At 36.1% G+C, this 18,756-nt stretch overlaps 1 protein-coding gene across 5 annotated transcripts in view; it reads right to left on the bottom strand.

Moving 5' to 3' along the window:
* Positions 1–18,756, bottom strand: part of LOC150106713 (PHD finger protein rhinoceros-like) — a 397,154-nt gene that overhangs the window by 232,976 nt on the left and 145,422 nt on the right. For all 5 annotated transcript variants that reach the window (XM_090392660.1, XM_090392659.1, XM_090392661.1 and 2 more), the window contains 2 exons: positions 9,889–9,947; positions 195–284 (listed from right to left, as the gene is read on the bottom strand). In XM_090392660.1, the coding sequence (XP_090248786.1) occupies positions 195–284; positions 9,889–9,947 (149 nt within the window). The remainder of the gene's footprint in view (positions 1–194; positions 285–9,888; positions 9,948–18,756) is intronic.

Here is an 18,756-nt window from a genome sequence, read left to right as displayed (position 1 = left end):
AAAATTGTGTATGAGCTAACGCAATTTCATGTTTTTCCTATATGCAGTAGATATGCAATAGACAAATTCCCCTATTTATCTATTGCATACAAACAAATTCACACATTATAGCAGAATGATGGTACTTGAAAACAAAAATTAATTCTTAGGTTAAGATCTGATCACATACTAAAATGTGTCAAAGAAATACTTACTGATCGGCACACATCACAAATGACATTTTCATCATACTCAATTCCTATTCCTTCCTCACGGTTAATAGCCTCTTGAAGATTCTCGTAACACTGAAAATTAAAGAGCAGAGCAGTAATCAACAAAAGTAAATAAATCAGCTTGTAGTTAGATTTTGTATTGCCATATAATGATATACAATGAAACATCAAGCATTTGCATTATATCCTCTCTGAGCCATTGATTCTGAATGAGGTATGCAACAATTGTGCATGAAAAGACAGTAAATATTAAATTAAAGATACCAAGGAATTATATACTTGATATTATATAATTATATACACCTGAAGAGAAGTCATTAGCTTCTTGTTGTTTCAAGGAATACTTGCGACATAAGACTGAATGATATAATCACGTAATCACAAGAAAGATATTTATTTAACCAAATATTTCGGTCTGGAAATAGCAGACCATCGTCAGTGGTATTACAAGAACAGTTTAAAAAATACAAGCTAGAATACTAACAATAGATCGTTAAAATTAGAACACACCGCATGATGTTATATCACTAAGTATGAAACGGAATATTTTGAAGTAGAAACATGATTGAATTTGCTATTAAAAAAAAAAAGTAATTAATTAATGAGTAATCTTGATTAGACTTTCCCAGATTTTTGATATAGATATACAGTCATTACGATTCAGGTTGGGGCGATGGAGCAAGACCTCCACGCTTTTCTTGAACAAACGTTCGAACCTATAATGGGATCTATGTAAGAGGCGAGTCCTGGACCAAAGGATGCTGTGATCAGTTTCAATCCCGTGTTGAGCCAATCCAGACTTTTCAGGTTTGTTGTGAAGAATGGACGATTGATGTTCTTGGATTCTTTTTTCAAGAGAACGTCCAGTTTGTCCAAAATAAGAGAGATCACAGTTGCATGGAATTTGATAAACTCCAGGAAGAGATAAAGTTGAGCGTTTGTCTTTAGGAGAAGGAAAATGAGAAGACAATTTGTTAATAGGTGAATACGTAGTTGCTAAATCATATTTCTTTAAAATTCTTGCGATAGGTTCTGAAATACCAGAGATATAAGGAATAGGCACTCGACGTATTGAAACTTTGTTGTTTTGTGGAGGATTATAAGAATTGAGTTTTATGTGTTGTTGGATAGTAGAAAGTTCTTTCTGTAGATAATCAAAAGTAGAACAATTAGTTTTGGCTCTTCTGATGAGACATTTTATAATTCCTGTTTTTTGACATGGATGATGGGCTGATTCTTTAAGAATATAATGACCTGTGAATGTTGGTTTCCTGTATACTGTAGTTGTAAGAATGTTTGAAGGTGATCGGACGAGGAGAATGTCTAAAAACGATGGTTAGTTTTGATATAGAAGCTTTATATACCAATGTACCTTTCAAGGAAACTTTAAAATTACCTGCTGACATCTTTCCTCAAGATATTATAAAACTATTCGATTTCGTAATACATTCTGGATATTTCGTATGTCAAAACAAATTTTATAGCCAAGTAGAAGGAACAGCCATGGGAAGTCCTCTTTCTCCGGCTTTAGCCAACTTTTATTTAGAACATTTAGAAAAAGTCCTCTTCGCATCTATTTTCCGTCAACCAACTTTTTGGGTAAGATATATAGATGACATATTTACTATTTGGCCTCACAGCAAAAACACTTTATCTTCCTTTTTAAACAGTATTAATTCCTTGCATCATCGCATAAAGTTTACCATGGCATTAGAAGAAAACAACCAGTTATCTTTTTTAGACGTTCTCCTCATCCGATCACCTTCAAATATTCTTACAACCACAGTATACAGGAAACCAACATTCACAGATCGTTATATTCTTAAAGAATCAGCCCATCATCCATGTCAAAAAACAGAGAATTATAAAATGCCTCATCAGAAGAGCCAAAACTAATTGTTCTACTTTTGATTATCTACAGAAAGAACTTTCTACTATCCAACAACACATGAAACTCAATGGCTTTTCTGAAAAAAGTACTCAACGTCTTCTCAATTCTTATAATCCTCCACAAAACAACAAAGTTTCAATATGTCGAGTGTCTATTCCTTATATCTCCGGTATTTCAGAACGAATCGCAAGAATTTTAAAGAAATATGATTTAGCAACTACGTATTCACCTATTAACAAATTGTCTTCTCATTTTCCTTCTCCTAAAGACAAACGCTCAACTTTATCTCTTCCTGGAGTTTATCAAATTCCGTGCAACTGTGATCTCTCTTATTTTGGACAAACTGGACGTTCTCTTGAAAAAAGAATCCAAGAACATCAATCGTCCATTCTTCACAACAAACCTGAAAAGTCTGGATTGGCTCAACATGGGATTGAAACTGACCACAGCATCCTTTGGTCCAGGCCTCGCCTCTTACATAGATCCTGTTATAGGTTCGAATGTTTGTTCAAGGAAAGCGTGGAGGCCTTGCTCCATCGCCTCAACCTGAATTGTAATGACTGTATATCTATATCAAAAATCTGGGAAAGTCTAATCAAGATTACTCATTAATTAATTTTTTTTTTTTTAATAGCAAATTCAATCATGTTTCTACTTCAAAATATTCCGTTTCATACTTAGTGATATAACATCACGCAGCGTGTTCTAATTTTAACGATCTATTGTTAGTATTCTAGCTTGTATTTTTTAAACTGTTCTTGTAATACCACTGACGATGGTCTGCTATTTCCAGACCGAAATATTTGGTTAAATAAATATCTTTCTTATGATTATGTGATTATATCATTCAGTCATTAGCTTCTATATACGAGTTGCCCTAGTCCTGATTATATTTCAGGTGCAAACTTTGTTTGCTTACACTTGGATAAAACCAAGTATATAATTCGTTGGTATCTTTAATTTATAGTATAACCAAGTGGGAAAACTTCCAACAATTATTTCTAATCCAGAATATTTTAATAATAAGGTGTTATACACCTTTTAGCAACTCGTATATGAAAGATATGACTTTTTCATTCAACCTCATTATTACCTTTGGGTCTAGCTCCCACTGAGGAGACCTCAATAAAGATCAAAACCAGTCAGGGCAATGACCCTTTCCATAATGCATAGCATTATACATAACCAAAAGGATATGCATAATGCTATGCATTATTATGTTTTGACCCCTTTCTTGCAGAAATGCAACTTTGACCCCCCCCCCAACACACACCAAACCATCACTAATGTGGGGTAATGATCTCTCTGAATCCTGGGTGCTATGGCATGTGCTGCACAACCATCTGGGGCATATACTCAATCATTTTGGCAGTTTAACAACTCCTCAATGGTGAAAATATTTTCATCTGTGAAGCTGGTATATGTTTCTGTTGTTCATATACCGCCGGAGAAGTGCTTTTGATTTTATCAAAAGCACTTCTGATGCATAAGTTTTGGTGTTAGGAAGTGTCCAGTAAAATGACAATAGGTTCTCACTACCAGGTTGTCGGTTAGTACACATGGCATCGTTCACTGTGAAACATTCATCTATTGTGACATCACTTTGTGTTCTCGCAGGATTACGGCAGAGGCATGCCTTCACAGCACTCACAAGCTGTCATATCCTAATGCAATGTGGTCGACCTGTTCTTCAGTGGTCAGATACATTTTCTGTATCGTTATAAAGATTAACAGTCCAATACACAAGCATCCTACTGATCACAAGTGTTTTTAGCATGTTGAAAATAACAGGTGGCTGTATCCAACCTTGCGAAGTGCTATTACAGCTACACAGTTCTCATAATCTCCCACCTGCATGTTAACCTGTATAGCTAAACAACTCTCTCTCTCTCTCTACTGATAAACATATGAATATTGGCTGTACAGAATACCACTAATGAAACTGGGCTCATACAATTCTGTGGGCAGAAGTTGTAACAGTATTTATGGCAAGACTAGATATTTACAAAATACTTTTATGCTCATGCCATTGCTCTGCTACTGAGAGTGAGAAAATCCTCAGAAACTTTTAGAAGCAATATAATATATTGCAAATGAAGCATGGTGACAGGAAAATCACTTTTTGTTTACAATTGGATACTGCTTCTGAGACTTCTTGGATGGGGATTATGTTGAATGTTTAAAGTCAGTTATTATACAATATGGAGATAGCTTATTGAAGAATTATTTTAAAAATGAATAATGTCACATTCCTTTGAGTATTTTTATTCTGTGATTCTTTTGTTCTAGTATTTATAACCATATATTTTATTTTCAAATTTTATTTTTCAGATATCATCAGTATAATTTCAGCTGTAACTATCTCAGTTTTCTTTAGTCCACTATATATATTTCTGTATAATCATTAACTTTTTTAAAGTCAATTTTGTTTTCTTGTTTCTGTTAAGGTGGCTATTCTTATATTATACTGCTTGAGTATTTTATTCAAGTTTTTATCTTTATGATCTATTCCCTGTAACATTCTTAAATCACTTAACGAATGGAATTGAACAATGTAGATCGAATATAAATTAAATTACACTTTAATAAATATTTCCAATATATCGGCAACGACACTTTGCCATCTTCAAAAGGAAATTACAAAAAAAAAAAGGGCATGTGCATGTAGGTACTACAACACAGTAACTAAGAATGAAGAGATGAAGCTATTGTTCTCCTAAAAGTCCTGATGGTACCCTCTAGCGCACTAAGTAGGTGTTCTTGGCCGTTGGGCTGAAGGGCTGCTGATGTAAGCCTCCCAAATTTGGAGCAGTCGCATACAACCAAATTTGTTGAGGTTTGGAGAGTTTCTTAGGTCTGAGGCCGATTCCATAAATAGTCTTTCTAATTTGTATTTGCTACGGTGTTTTACTGTAACTTTCTTCCACCGTATTCTGTGGCATGTATCCAGAGCATGGTCTGCAAGACCAGAATGGCTGTACTTGTGAAAACGAATGTAGTCCTTGTGTTCAGAAATTCTGATATTCACTGTCCTACTTGTTTGGCCAAAGTAAGACAGTTTACAGCTGCAGGGACCTGGTATACACCAGGTAGGTCTAGGGGAAGTGGTTGGTCTTTAGTGGAGCAGATAAGGGATGCCAATTTTCTGTATGGCCTGTAACAGGAGGTCAGGTCATGTTTTTTTAAAATTTTGGTAATTTTTTCTGAGGTGCCTCGGATGTAGGGAATGGTGATGGATTTAGAGTAATCCTTGTTGTGGAGGGGGCTGTGGTTTGTAGGTTTTAATATTTTTTGGATTTTTTGGGGAGGGTAGCCATTGGCTGAGAAAGTGTTGAAGATGTGATTTAGTTCAGTGTTTAGGGCCATGCCATTAGAACAGATTAGTTTAGCCCTGTTGTATAGTGTTTTCACCACTCCGTATTGTTGTGTGTGTGTGTGTGGGGGGGGGTTGTTGGTGAATGTATCTGCCTGTATGGGTGGGTTTTCTATAAACTGAGAAAACCAAGGTTCCATCAGGCTGGCGGGTGACTAGTGTGTCTAGGAAAGGGAGGCTGTTGTTTTCCTCTTTTTCCAGGGTGAACTTGATTCTGGGGTGTTGGTTGTTTAAGTTTGTTAAGAAGGAGAAGTGTGTTTCAGAGCCATGTGGCCAAATAGCGAACACATCATCAACGTAGTGAAGCCATATGGTTGGTTTTTGTGGGGCAGAGGCTAAGGCTTTTTCTTCAAAGGTCTCCATAAAGAAATTGGTCAAGGGTGGGGAGAGTGGTGAACCCATGGCTGTCCCCTCTATTTGTTTGTAGAATTTTCCCTGCCAAACGAAATAGCCTGAGTTCCTTGTGAACTGAAATAGGGCTGAGATATCGGGAGAAAATTTAGCTTGGATTAGCTCTAAAGTTTCCTTGAGTGGGACATTTGTGAATAAGGAGGAGACGTCAAAGCTGACCATTATGTCAGTATGTTGGAGCATAAGATTTTCTATGCTGGCTTTGAAGTGGGCTGAGCTTTTTATGTGTGATGGTGTGTTGCCAGTATAGTGTGCGAGCTCTTTGGCCAAATGTTTAGCTAATTTGTATGTGGGGGGAATCAATGCCATCCACTATAGGACGTAATGGCACATTTTCTTTATGTATTTTTGGGAGGCCGTAAATACAGGAGGGGGGGGGGGGTATAGAGTTAAAAGGCTTTAATCTGTTGGTAACTTCTACAGGCCAAGAAGTGACTTTCTTAAGGAACCTGTGAAGTTTTCTAATTTGTGAGTTTGTGGGATTGTATTCGATAGGGAGGTAAGTAGCCCAATCTAATAGAAGAGCATTAAGCTTACCTGTGCAGTCCTTTTGGTTAAGTACTATAGTTGCATTTCCCATATCCGCTTTGGTGATAAATAATTCTTTATTATTCCTCATTTCCTGCAGAGCTTTATATTCCTTGTTGGATATGTTGGTTTTTGGTGGTCTTGTTTTGGAGAGGACACAAGCTACATCTGTCTTCCACTGTTGGCGATTTGATGTGGAAGGTGGCGGATTCCGCGTTCGATGTGGATCACAATATCCTCACTAGGTATTTTTCTGGGAGCAATGGCGAAGTTGTGGCCATGTGAAAGCGTGTTGAGTGCTTCAGGCTTCAGGGTGACTGAAGAAAAGTTGATTACGGCGTTGGTAGGAAGTTTTGGATTGACGGTAGAGTTCTTTTTTAATTTTTTTAATTTTTTCATCTGTCGGCCTTGTATTTTTTCAAATTCTTTGTCTGCAGCAGTATACGAGACATCATGTAAAATTGAACAAAGCTTGTGATTTAAAGTGCATGAAAGCTCTTCTTTGAAGGTACAAATAGCTTTGTTAATGTCCGCTAAGAGAAACCACGTGGCAGTGATTTGTTCGCGAAGTAACGCATAGCTGGCGCGGTTATATATACGGAGAGCTTTTTGTGAAACAAAACAGTGCTTGAATTTTACATAGTTCGGGATTACCTGATTATCGAGGCAGCGTTTTAGGAAAGTTAGTCGATTTAATTGTCTAGACAACTTCAACTTCATTTTACCATATTGGCGAGCCTTCCATGCGATAGCATCTCTGTGGATGATGTTAATTCTCGTAGACAGGCTTATACATTGGTTATGCATTATTATATCACTTAAGGAATTGAACAATGTAGATATGAATATAAATTAAATTACACTTTAATAAATATTTCCAATATTTCGGCAACGTCACGTTGCCATCTTCAAAAGGAACTTGCAAAAAAAGGACATATGCACGTATCGCTACAACACAGTAACTGAGAATGAAGAGATGAAGCTACTGTTCTCCTAAAAGTCCTGATGGTGCCCTCTAGCAGGCTAAGTAGGTGTTCTTGGCAGTTGAGCTGAAGGTCTGCTGATGTAAGCCTCCCAAATTTGGGGCAGTCGCATACAACCAAATCTGTTGAGGTTTGGAGAGTTTCTTAGGGCTGAGGCTGATTCCATAAATAGTCTTTCAAATTTGTATTTGCTACAGTGTATTACTATAGCTTTCTTCCACCATATTCTGTGGTGTGTATCCAGAGCATGGTCTGCAAGACCAGAATGGCTGTATTCATGAAAAGAGATGTAGTCCTTGTGTTCAGAAATAGTCCAACCCTCAACAAATTTGGTCGTATGCGACTGCCCCAAATTTGGGAGGCTTACATCAGCAGACCTTCAGCCCAACGGCCAAGAACACTTATTCAGCCCGCTAGAGGGCACCATCAGGACTTTTAGGAGAACAATAACTTCATCTCTTCATTTTCAGTCACTGTGTTGTAGTGACTACGTGCACGTGCCTTTTTTTTGTAAGTTCCTTTTGAAGATGGCAACGTGACGTTGCCGAAATATTGGAAATATTTATTAAAGTGTAATTTAATTTATATTCATATCTACATTGTTCAATTCCTTAAGTGATTTAATAATGCATAACCAACGTATAAGCCTGTCTACAAGAACCTGTAACATTCTATGTTAAAAATTTAATGTTTTGATATGTATTTTCTATTTTTTTGCATAGATCCATTCTTTTGTCTGGAGTCCATTTCAGAATTATTCACATGGTTTCTACTTGTATGAGTCTTATAAGTGATAATGAAGTTATTACTTATAAACTTCATTATCACAGGACCATATCATCACACCATCACCTCCGAATTTCATAGTTGGATGAATGTCTCTTACTATGGTAAGAGACATTCACCAGGCATTTCCACACCCATTTATCTGCTTACACAGCTTTCAAGTTCCACTGTACCTGCTCTTTGCACCAGTGCATGTTGGTTAGGGTAATGTGGGGCTTGCATACTGCAGACCTACAATGGAAACCTATGTTGTGAGCCTCAGTTCTGAATATTTTTGTGTAGATTCATGTTCCAGTTGATGCCCAAAACTCCAAATTCAATATCTCAGCTGATTGGTAGTTTTTACATATTATCATTCATAGCACCCTATAGTCACATTTGGTGAGTGCGATGGGTCATCCACTGCAGGTAGTACTTGCAATTGACTTCCTACATTTCTATCTCCATATGGTATCACTGATTGTTGACCTGGGGATGGCTCAATTTGTCAAACAGACAGGCCTGTAACATGACATTCCATCACAATGGCTACAAACACGACTCATTACATGGTACAATGCACCTTGACCATGGGGGGGGGGGTCTGTTGACTTCTTTCCAAGCAATGTGTGTGTGTGTGAGATAGTCACTATTATCTCTTTGGAGGAAATAGAAATCTGGTAACAGTCCTTATAACAATCAGTCTTCTGGAATATGGTAGTAAGAAATCAGAATTATCTGGCTAATTCTTTTTCATCATTGAAATAGCAGATTTGGGTTCCTAATGTTCATATGATCCATATCTTTTGAGGTGTCAAAAATGGTGGGACTAAGCACATGAATATCTGTATTTATAGGTGCAGTGATTTTCTGATATATTGTAATTTTTAGCCTGTCCGACAACTGAGATAGTCTGACACCCATAAATGGAAACAAACCATTAGTTTCTAATTCCTGGTTTTGGGATGTTGGTTATTAAGAGATTTAATCTTTTTATACACTCAACATAACCACCAAATTTCTCTGCATGACAAAAGACAAATACTAAATAGCTTCATACCCATGACCAACCCACCCACTACACCAACAAAAATCTAATTCCATCTTAAGTTCATGTTCAAAATACAAAATAATGAATGGACAGCCATACAAGTAATTTTGTTTAAATTCTTAAAATTAGGAAAAAAATACAAAGAAATTTAGGGAAATTATTTTTTGATCTTATAAGCATACTCAAATATATTTGGGCATCTTTTTTCAGTGGTTAAAATGTGAACTATACATAACTGGTAGGCTAGTGCTACCTGTACAGTGGCAATCCACATTAATAATAACAGTATATGTGTGTATGCATGTGTTTATTTACTTACATGAATCCTGCCCACAAGAGGTTGTAAACCTATCATACATTAGAACCACAGATGGCCTAAAGATCCACTTGACCAACCAGGCTGGAAATGAACTGACTACCTCAAATTAAAAGTTATAGTAAGGATCACCTCATATGTCAACCACAGAAGAGATTTTCATTGCTTTTCTCTTCACTGTGAAGACAATATATAAAGATAGTTTTATGAATATTTATTCATAAAAATATTATGTTAAAACATTTTTTCCCTCTCCACCAAAAATGGTTATCAAAGGAAATGAAGCAGAAAACTAAACAGATATACAAATCCATTCACAGAAATTAAGGAGAGATAATATATTCCACATCATCCTCACCTGTGATTCTAATTCCTCCATAATTAGTTCCATAGTTGACTCTTCTATTGGAGTAAGACCTTTGATATAAACAAAACTTATTAGAATTAAGGCGCAAATTTAAGGACCATAAAATAGCCTACTTGCTTTAATTAAAACTGATCAAACAAAATAAGAGAAAAAACAAGTAAAACAGGTTTTTGGTAAATATTAAAAAACAAAACACGAAAATACAATAGCTTGCAAAGTGCATTTTCACAACAAAGCAACAACTCACATTAGCACATCACATATTAGCTAACATATATACTATATTATTATTATTATTTCGGGTGACTCCAGGAGTCCTTAGACTCATCGAGGGAGGCCCTAAACATCATGTCCACACAACTATGCGATTACATTCTCACAGTATCTATCATACCTTGTCTTGAACTTGTTCACCGTCATAGCACCCACAACAGACTCTGGCAGCTTATTCCACTCATTTACCACTCTAAAAGTAAAGAACCCAGCTCTAACACCCCTGCTAACCACACTCTTGCCCAGCTTCCACAGGTGTCCCCTAGTTCTCCCACCACCAGTCCTGATCTCAAAAATATCCTCTGAATTAATCCTATAGAATCCCTTTAGCAATTTGAATGTCTCAATCATATCTCCCCTCCTCCGCCTATCGTCTAGTTTCTGCAACCCACAAATCTTCAACATGTTCTCATATGGTTCATTCCATAGACCTGTTATCATCTTAGTCACTCGCCTCTGGATCCTCTCCACCTCCTCCCCATCAAGAAGGAACCGAAGTGACCAAATCTGGGCACAGTAGTCGAGATGAGGTCTTATCAAGGCTCGGTACAGAGGTACAATAACTTGCTTATCTCTGCTCGTCAAGGTATTTTTCAACAACCAAGCGAGTTGATGCTGATTTAGCTACTTTTGCAATGTGCCCCCTAAACTTCATCTCCCTATCCACCAACACTCCCAAGTCCCTGGCCTCATCAATCTCTTGGAGTACAGTTCCACCAATGTGGTATACTGCTGCTAATCTTTTCACCCCAAAATGCATAACCTTACATTTTGTCACATTAAATTGACATCCATTCTCCTTAGCCTAGAACTCCAATCTATCTAAGTCATCCTGCAAGACTTTGACATCTTCTGCATTCACTATTGCCCTACCCAACTTTGCATCATCAGCGAACAAATGAATTGATCCACTTAGATCCTTCCCTATATCGTTAATGAACAGATTAAACAGCAATGGTCCAAGAACAGAACCCTGCGGCACACCACTAGTCACAGGCCGTCTTTTGGACTCTACTCCTGAATAAACTACTCTTTGATATCTCTCCATCAACCAACCACCTATCCTCCTCACCAACCCTATATCCATTCATTATATCTTATATGCTTGTAGTTGTTACCTGCAAGTAACAACTACAAGCATATAAGAACAGAAATAACATATATACTATATTATGCTATTTATATGTTGTTAAAATCCTGCAAATAACAACTACAAGCATATAAGAACAGAAATAAAATGCAATGTCTGCATATTGAAATATTTCAGTTCCAAGTTTTGGTCAACAAAAAAATTTCCAGCATTGTTATTCAATTAATTTGGGATATAATTGTAAAATCTCTCCATGTATTTATGGAATGTATAGTATAGGTAGTAAACACAAACTAGACACCACATGAAATTCCAAGATAACTGTACCAAGAACAAGGGAGTATAATGCCTCTGTTTTTAGTGTAAGAGAGATAGAAAGAATGTGAATTTTTTCATATGGTTCAGTGAAGTGCAAATTACATGAGATGGGGAAGTAAGACATAAGTACTATTTGCATATACAGTCGAACTTTGTTATAGTGAGCACAAAAATAAAGACATCACTGCTGTAATGAATAAAGGGCCACAATGATTTTAATTTACACATATATTCCCATACAATTGCTCACTTTTATAACAAGTGGTACTACACTGATATACCGTACAAACTTTGGTAACTATGCAAACATTCTTAATTGCTTAGGTAGTTTTTTTTTTTTTTTTTTTTTTGAGGTTTATTTTGCACTTGGTTAGACTATAATAAATTTAGTTTAATCCTTTATCCAAGTGTAGGCAAACAAAGTTTGCACCTGATTGCACCTGAAAATATCTTCAGGACTGAGGCAAGGTGGTACATCTGTTGGCAACTCGTAGCAAAGGTGGACCAAGCTCTCTCATCACTCCTTGTCTTAGTATTTCCCATAATGCAAAGCACATCTCTTTGTGGACATGTATAATGCTATGCATTAAGGGAAAGGCCACTACCCAGACCGGTTTCGACCTTTATTGAGGTCTCATCAGTGGGAGGCAGACCCAGAAGTGGTGATACTAAGGCAGAAGCAATGGAGAGGTCATATTTACCTATATGAATTGCCAAAGGGTGTACCACCTTATTATTAAATTATTCTGGATGTAGAGAAAGATGTTGGAGGTTTATTTTCCACTTGGTTAGACTATAATAAATTTAGTTTAATCCTTTATCCAAGTGCAGGCAAACAAAATTTGCACCTGAAAATATCTTCAGGACTGAGGCAAGGTGGTACATCTGTTGGCAATTCATAGCAAAGGTGGATCAAGCTCAGGAGGCAGACCCAGAAGTTACCACTTCGGGGTCTGCCTCCCACTGACGAAATCTCAATAAAGGTCGAAACCGGTCTGGTAGTGGCTTTCCCTTAATGCATAGCATTATACATGTCTGGAAGGAGATGTGCTTTGCATTATGGGAGATACTAAGACAAGGAGTGATGAGAGCTTGGTCCACCTTTGCTACAAGTTGCCAACAGATGTACCACCTTGCCTCAGTCCTGAAGATATTTTCAGGCACAAACTTTGTTTGCCTATACTTGGATAAAGGATTAAACTAAATTTATTATAATGCTTAGGTAGTTTTTGAAACACTGACTTCTTGGAATTGACAAAAATGAAAGAAGTGACAGCTTTTATGACCACCTGCATCATCATCATCAGATTACAGGCCAGATTATAACCTAATCTTGTCCTTGGGAATATCCCCAGTTGTCTAGCCTCTGTCCCTTCTCACTCACTTTACCCAAACACTGCCATGACTGTAAAAATCAGTTAAAAACAAACTTTATCATGTCAAACATGTCTATTAAAAGAAAGTATCTTTCGATTAACGAAAAAGTCCAACTTATTCATGAGCTAGTGCATGGTGTGAAAAATGTTGAAGTTTGTAAAAAGTTTTTTTGTCCTCTTCAACAGACATTGTGGAAGAATAAAGATAGTTACATAACGGCACTTGAAAACAACATAATCAAAACAACAAAACTTGGAAAGTGCGAGTTTACCAACGTTGATGAAGAAGTGCTTCAATAATTCACTACACAAAGAAATGCTGAATTCTCAATAGAGTCTGATCTTTAAGGCTCAAGAAGAAAAATCTGCTAAACAATTTGGATGCGACTATTTTGAATGTAACAATGGTTAGCTGGATCGATTTAAAAACTGACATAACATCGTTATGTTTGTTTTTAATTACAGAGAATAAACTGTTTATTATTATGTGTACAGTTTTAAAATTATGGACAAATAAATTACGTTTAGTATGAAGTGTACTGTAGTTTATACAAGCATATCCATACAAATAATTTCTAGGTATGTGATTATTATTTTTTTTGCTCTCTAATTTATTTTTAATTTTTTTAGTATAAATTTTTTAGTAATAAATTTTTTTTATATCATTGAGTTATGAGAATAAAAAAAACAGGGGTTGGTAGATTTAACTCATCACTGATGTAATGAGTAATGGTTATAATGAGGAACTTTTGTCAGTTGTCTAGTGCTTTTTATAATCGACTCTGATTGTATCATCTTTCAACATGATAGTATAATAAAGGGCCTGCCAATAAGAAAGAAGCCTTCATCTGTGAAGAGACATTCATAACAAATACTGAAACTGGCATGCAATGCACATCTTCAAAAGCAGTTCACTTAGGTTAAATCTTATGTGTTATACTTAACAAAATTATTGCTTAAAGTTCCATTCTGCACTACAGATTAGTCCAATTTTTTGCATAGCATGGTCTCTTTCAAACTTGTTTATTTCTCTGATGGTTTCATTATAAGCACAAGTCAGCAAAGCATTTATCCACAAAAGGTTAATTTATTAATACAGATAAAAAATATCTGTATCTATACAGATATATGTATATATATCTGTATATATATTTTATCTATACAGATAAAAAATATATATTGGTCAGATCACACACTGACAAATTACACTTTTTACCTTCACTGAGTTCGATTTTAAAATGTTCATCATCATCATCATCAAATTCCTGCCATGTACCCTCAACGGGTGTACAGGATATGACAGTACTACATGAAAAAATTACATCATTACTAACTTCCTATCTACAATTTTCCTCCAAATCAGTCTGTTACTTGTCAAGACTCCAACATTATCAGATCTTATATTTCTATCGTCTAAGGCACTTTGTACTGTATCAATCCACCTATATCTTGGTCTTCCTCTGGGTCGTTTTCCTGCCAACCTGGCAGAGAACACTTGTTTTCTTAATCTTTCCTCTCCCATTCTATTTAAGTGACCATACCATCTGAGATTAGCTCTGCTAACGCATTCCTGGATGCTGACAATGTCAAGTTCTTTCCTAATATCCTCATTTTTAATATGATATTGCCATTGATGCCATCTGTTCACGCCTCTAATCTTTCTCAGGATTCTCATATCTGCGGTCTCTAGTCTTTGGTCAAGTGTTTTACTTCTGACCCAGCTCTCAGATCCATAAGTTAAAATTGGTTTGAACACAGTCTTGTATACAGCTAATTTGGTGTTCCGACTAATTTCTTTCTTATTCCATATGAACTTATTCAATTGACTTCCCACAATACCAGCTTTGCTGATTCTGTTGTCTATTTCTATATTAAGTTTACCATCTTCAGTAAAAATTGTGCCTAAGTAGCTGAAATGTTTTACTTGTTCCACAGGTTCTCCATTCACAACACAGTTGACATTTTCAATGATTCTGCCTATTTTCATTGTCTTTGTCTTTTTATTGCTGACCTTCATACCATATCTATTACAACAGCTATTCAATTTAGTCAGAGAATCTTGCAGACTTGTAGCGGATTTATTTAGAAGTATAACATCATCCGCATAAAGCAAAGGGCTGACATTAACATCTCCAATTTTGATATCAGGTTTAATACCACATTCCTTCATAATGTGATCCATATAGATAATGAATAACAGAGGGGATAATGTACATCCTTGTCTCACACCAGATTTAACATTAAACCATCTTCCTGTACTTACTTCAATTCTAACTGCTGACTCACAACTCAAATAAAGACTAAGTATTGCTTGATATAATGCCCCATTGACACCATATAACTGCAGTGTATTGAATAGCTTCTCTCTTGGCACCTTGTCATATGCCTTTTCCAAATCGACAAAACTTAAATACAGATCTTTGTTATATTCCCATGCTTTCTCGACTATTTGTCGTCAAGTGAAGATCTGATCCTGACAGCCTCTATTTGGCCTGAATCCAGCTTCTTCTTCACCAAGCTTTTCTTCCACAATTCTTCTCAACCGTTTCTCAAGTATACTTGCATAGATCTTGCCAGGAACACTCAGTAGGGAAATACCTCTGTAATTCTCACATTCAGTTTTATTTCCCTTTTTATATATGGGTACTATGAGAGCTCTACTCCAATCATCGGGAATTCGTCCCTCTGTCCAGGCTTTCTGAACTATGCAGTGCAGCCACTGTAAGACTCTTATACCACCATACTTCAGCATTTCTGGTCGAATATCATCTACTCCTGCTGCCTTTCCACATTTCAAGCCTTTGATGGCTTTTTCTACTTCAAGTATGGATATGTATTCCTGACTGCATGCCTGGTCAGTGTTTTTTATCACTGTGCTGTCATCACTGCTTGTTTCATTTAGCAGTTTTTCAAAGTAATTACTCCATACTTCAAGGATATCTTTTTCTCCTGTTTTCATTTCACCTTTATCATCTCTAATTCCTTTTACAGCACTCTTTCCTCCATTCCTAAGCTTCTTCAACAACCTCCAGAATATTTTGCTACCTTCTTGATATTTATTTTCTATATTCTTGCCAAAGTCCTCCCATGACTTTTGTTTAGCTAGTTTTACACACTGTTTAGCTTTCTTACATTTGTCTTTGTATTCTGTAAGAGTAAAAGCTGACTTATTTGCCATGAACTTTTGATATGCTTTCTTCTTTTCCTTCACTGCCTCTTTAACTTCCTGTGTCCACCAGGGAGTTCTGATTTTTTTATCCTTGCACACAACCTCACCACATGCCTCTCTGGCAGAATCAATCAATGTTTCCTTCAGAGTTTGCCACTGAATCTCCAAGGTTTGATTCCTGTTCTCAAACTCTTTCATTTTCTTTTCAATAGTATTTCTGTATTTTAGTCTACAGTTCACACCTGAGAGCTGCTCAACTTTTATTCGCTTTAAAACTTTCTTACATGTTATTCTTTTCAATATGAAATTCAATTTTATCCTGCTCAAGACTAAATAGTGATCACTTCCAATTTCAAATCCTCTGTACACTCTGGTGTCCTGCACCAGGGAGAAAACATCACTATCAACAATAACATAGTCAATGAGACTTTTCTTATTCCTAGCCTCTTCTCTCCATGTGAATTTGTGCACATTTTTATGTTGGAACATGGTGTTAGTAATAACCAGTCCATGTCCTGAGCAGAAATCCAACAGATATTTGCCATTATTATTAGCTTTGCTCTTTTCTCCAAATTTTCCCAAAATATTTTGGTATGTCTCACAATCATTTCCTACTCTACTATTTAGATCCCCAACAAGGACCAACTTTTCCTTTTTCATTGTGTCAGTTGCTTTTTCTAAAGCCTCAAAAAATTCCTCCACTTCTACCTTAGTAGAACCTTCTGTGGGACCATAGGCACAAATAAGTCTCATTGTCCAGTTCCCCATTCTCATATTTGCCCACATTACTTTACTTGAGACTGACTGCCATTCAAGAAGATTAGCCTCGTATTTTGTGTTGAATACTATGGCTACTCCTTCTTTTCCTTGATTGTCATTGCCTGAATATAACATTTTGTATTTATTGCTTAGAAAGATCTCACCAGTTTTGGTCTTTTTTGTTTCAGTCACCCCTATTATGTCGATCTGGTACTTATCTAATTCCTCAGCTAGCTCCATTTCTTTGCCATTCAGGCTTCTTACGTTGATAGTACCGATCTTTAACTCTGGTGATGTTGAGTTGGGGTTTGTTTTCAGATTTGTTCCAGTAGCTGACTTTTCGCTGTTCGCCCTGGTTCCCTGGCGAAAACAACGGGGGCCTTGTTTAACCGGGCGACGCCCCAGCCGACATGAAATTTTGTCATGTTGTACCACCATTTTTTATTTTGGTTTAACCAATAAGAATACAATTTGGTCGGCTAAATCCCAAATTGCCAGCCCATCCTCGTTCGTTCAGTACCAAAGTAGATACCCAACAGGGTGCACCACAAGAAGGTGAGGATTGGACATTAGGTCAGAAGCCCTGGTCGGTTCTCCGCATTCCTTTAAAGGCTATGTGGAGGTCTCCTCTCAGTTATACAGCTTTGACCCTTAAGCACCCCTTTTAAAATGTTTAAGGTAACAAATATTTAAAATGCAGTCGGGAGTGGAATAAGATTTTACCTAATTATAAGGTGAGGTGAGTGGAAAATCAAAGAATGTAGATAAACCAAATGAGCATTTAATATACAATATGCATCCATGCATATAATCAAAATTTTTTTCAGTTAAAAACAAACAAACATTACTGAAAAAGAAAATATTTCCAGGAAGCATCTAAATTTTAGATATTTACAGAATCAGGCAACAAATTCTTAACTTATGTGTAACTGGAACGATTACAATACAGAACCAACATGGGCATGAACAACCTGGCCAAGAATAAGAATGTTTTCAAAATACTTTAAAAATAATTATTTCTGGGAATAAAATGATAACTTATAACTATTAGATATTTATATGCCATGTGAAATACAAACTGAAGTTCATCTTAGATTAATTTAGGGATTATTAGATGAGAAAAATCAAGAACTGGTCATGAACTACAAGTATGAAACCTCTGAAAAAACAGTAGTAACGATATACAGATGATAAAGTGCCAAATGATATCTCTAAAATGAAATTCAAGAAAACACAAAGTTCATGAGAAATATAAAGTAGCAAATTTTTTGTCTCTCAATAAAAATAAAATAATAATAATAATAAAATTAAATAAAGTAATAAATTTGCTATTAAAGCAAAGCAAATTTATAGTGTATTGAGCCTCCACACCCAGCTTCAGATATGCAGAAAAGAACGAGGGGGGGGGGGGGTAGTCTCCACATTTCTACACTTCTCCTCTTCAGTAGTTGCATACTGAGCATCGAAAACATAGAAATCAGAGGCTTGCAAATTAAACTGTAAGTATTAGCTAGGTTATTTTCTTTCAGAACAGTCTGCCAAAACATAGTTTAATATGAAATTACATAAAAGAAAGGTCACACATTTGTGGCTATATGAACCTCACTGCAGGTCTATAAATGCATTAATGCAAAGGATTAAGAAAAGACAAAGGTGGAGCTTTGAATCCTTTTCTCTTTTCTTAAAACTTCTCACTAAAAAGCAATTAACAAATTACAGCAAAGAGATTCTTACTGCTGTACCACAAGATATCACAGCCACAAGAAAGTGACCTGTTATTTGTATAATTTCAAATTAAGCCACATATTTTAGTAGAGTACTCTGAAATAAAATACCTTGCTACTATTATACTTAATGTAAGTGAAGTATATTGG

This window comes from Typopeltis vanoorti, chromosome 5, assembly GCF_054136105.1.
Source record: "Typopeltis vanoorti isolate ZY-2024b chromosome 5, IOZ_Tvanoo_1.0, whole genome shotgun sequence".
Lineage (NCBI taxonomy): Eukaryota > Metazoa > Arthropoda > Arachnida > Uropygi > Thelyphonidae > Typopeltis > Typopeltis vanoorti.
Note: the sequence above shows the minus strand (reverse complement) of the source record. Positions and strands in the feature narration are given on the sequence as shown.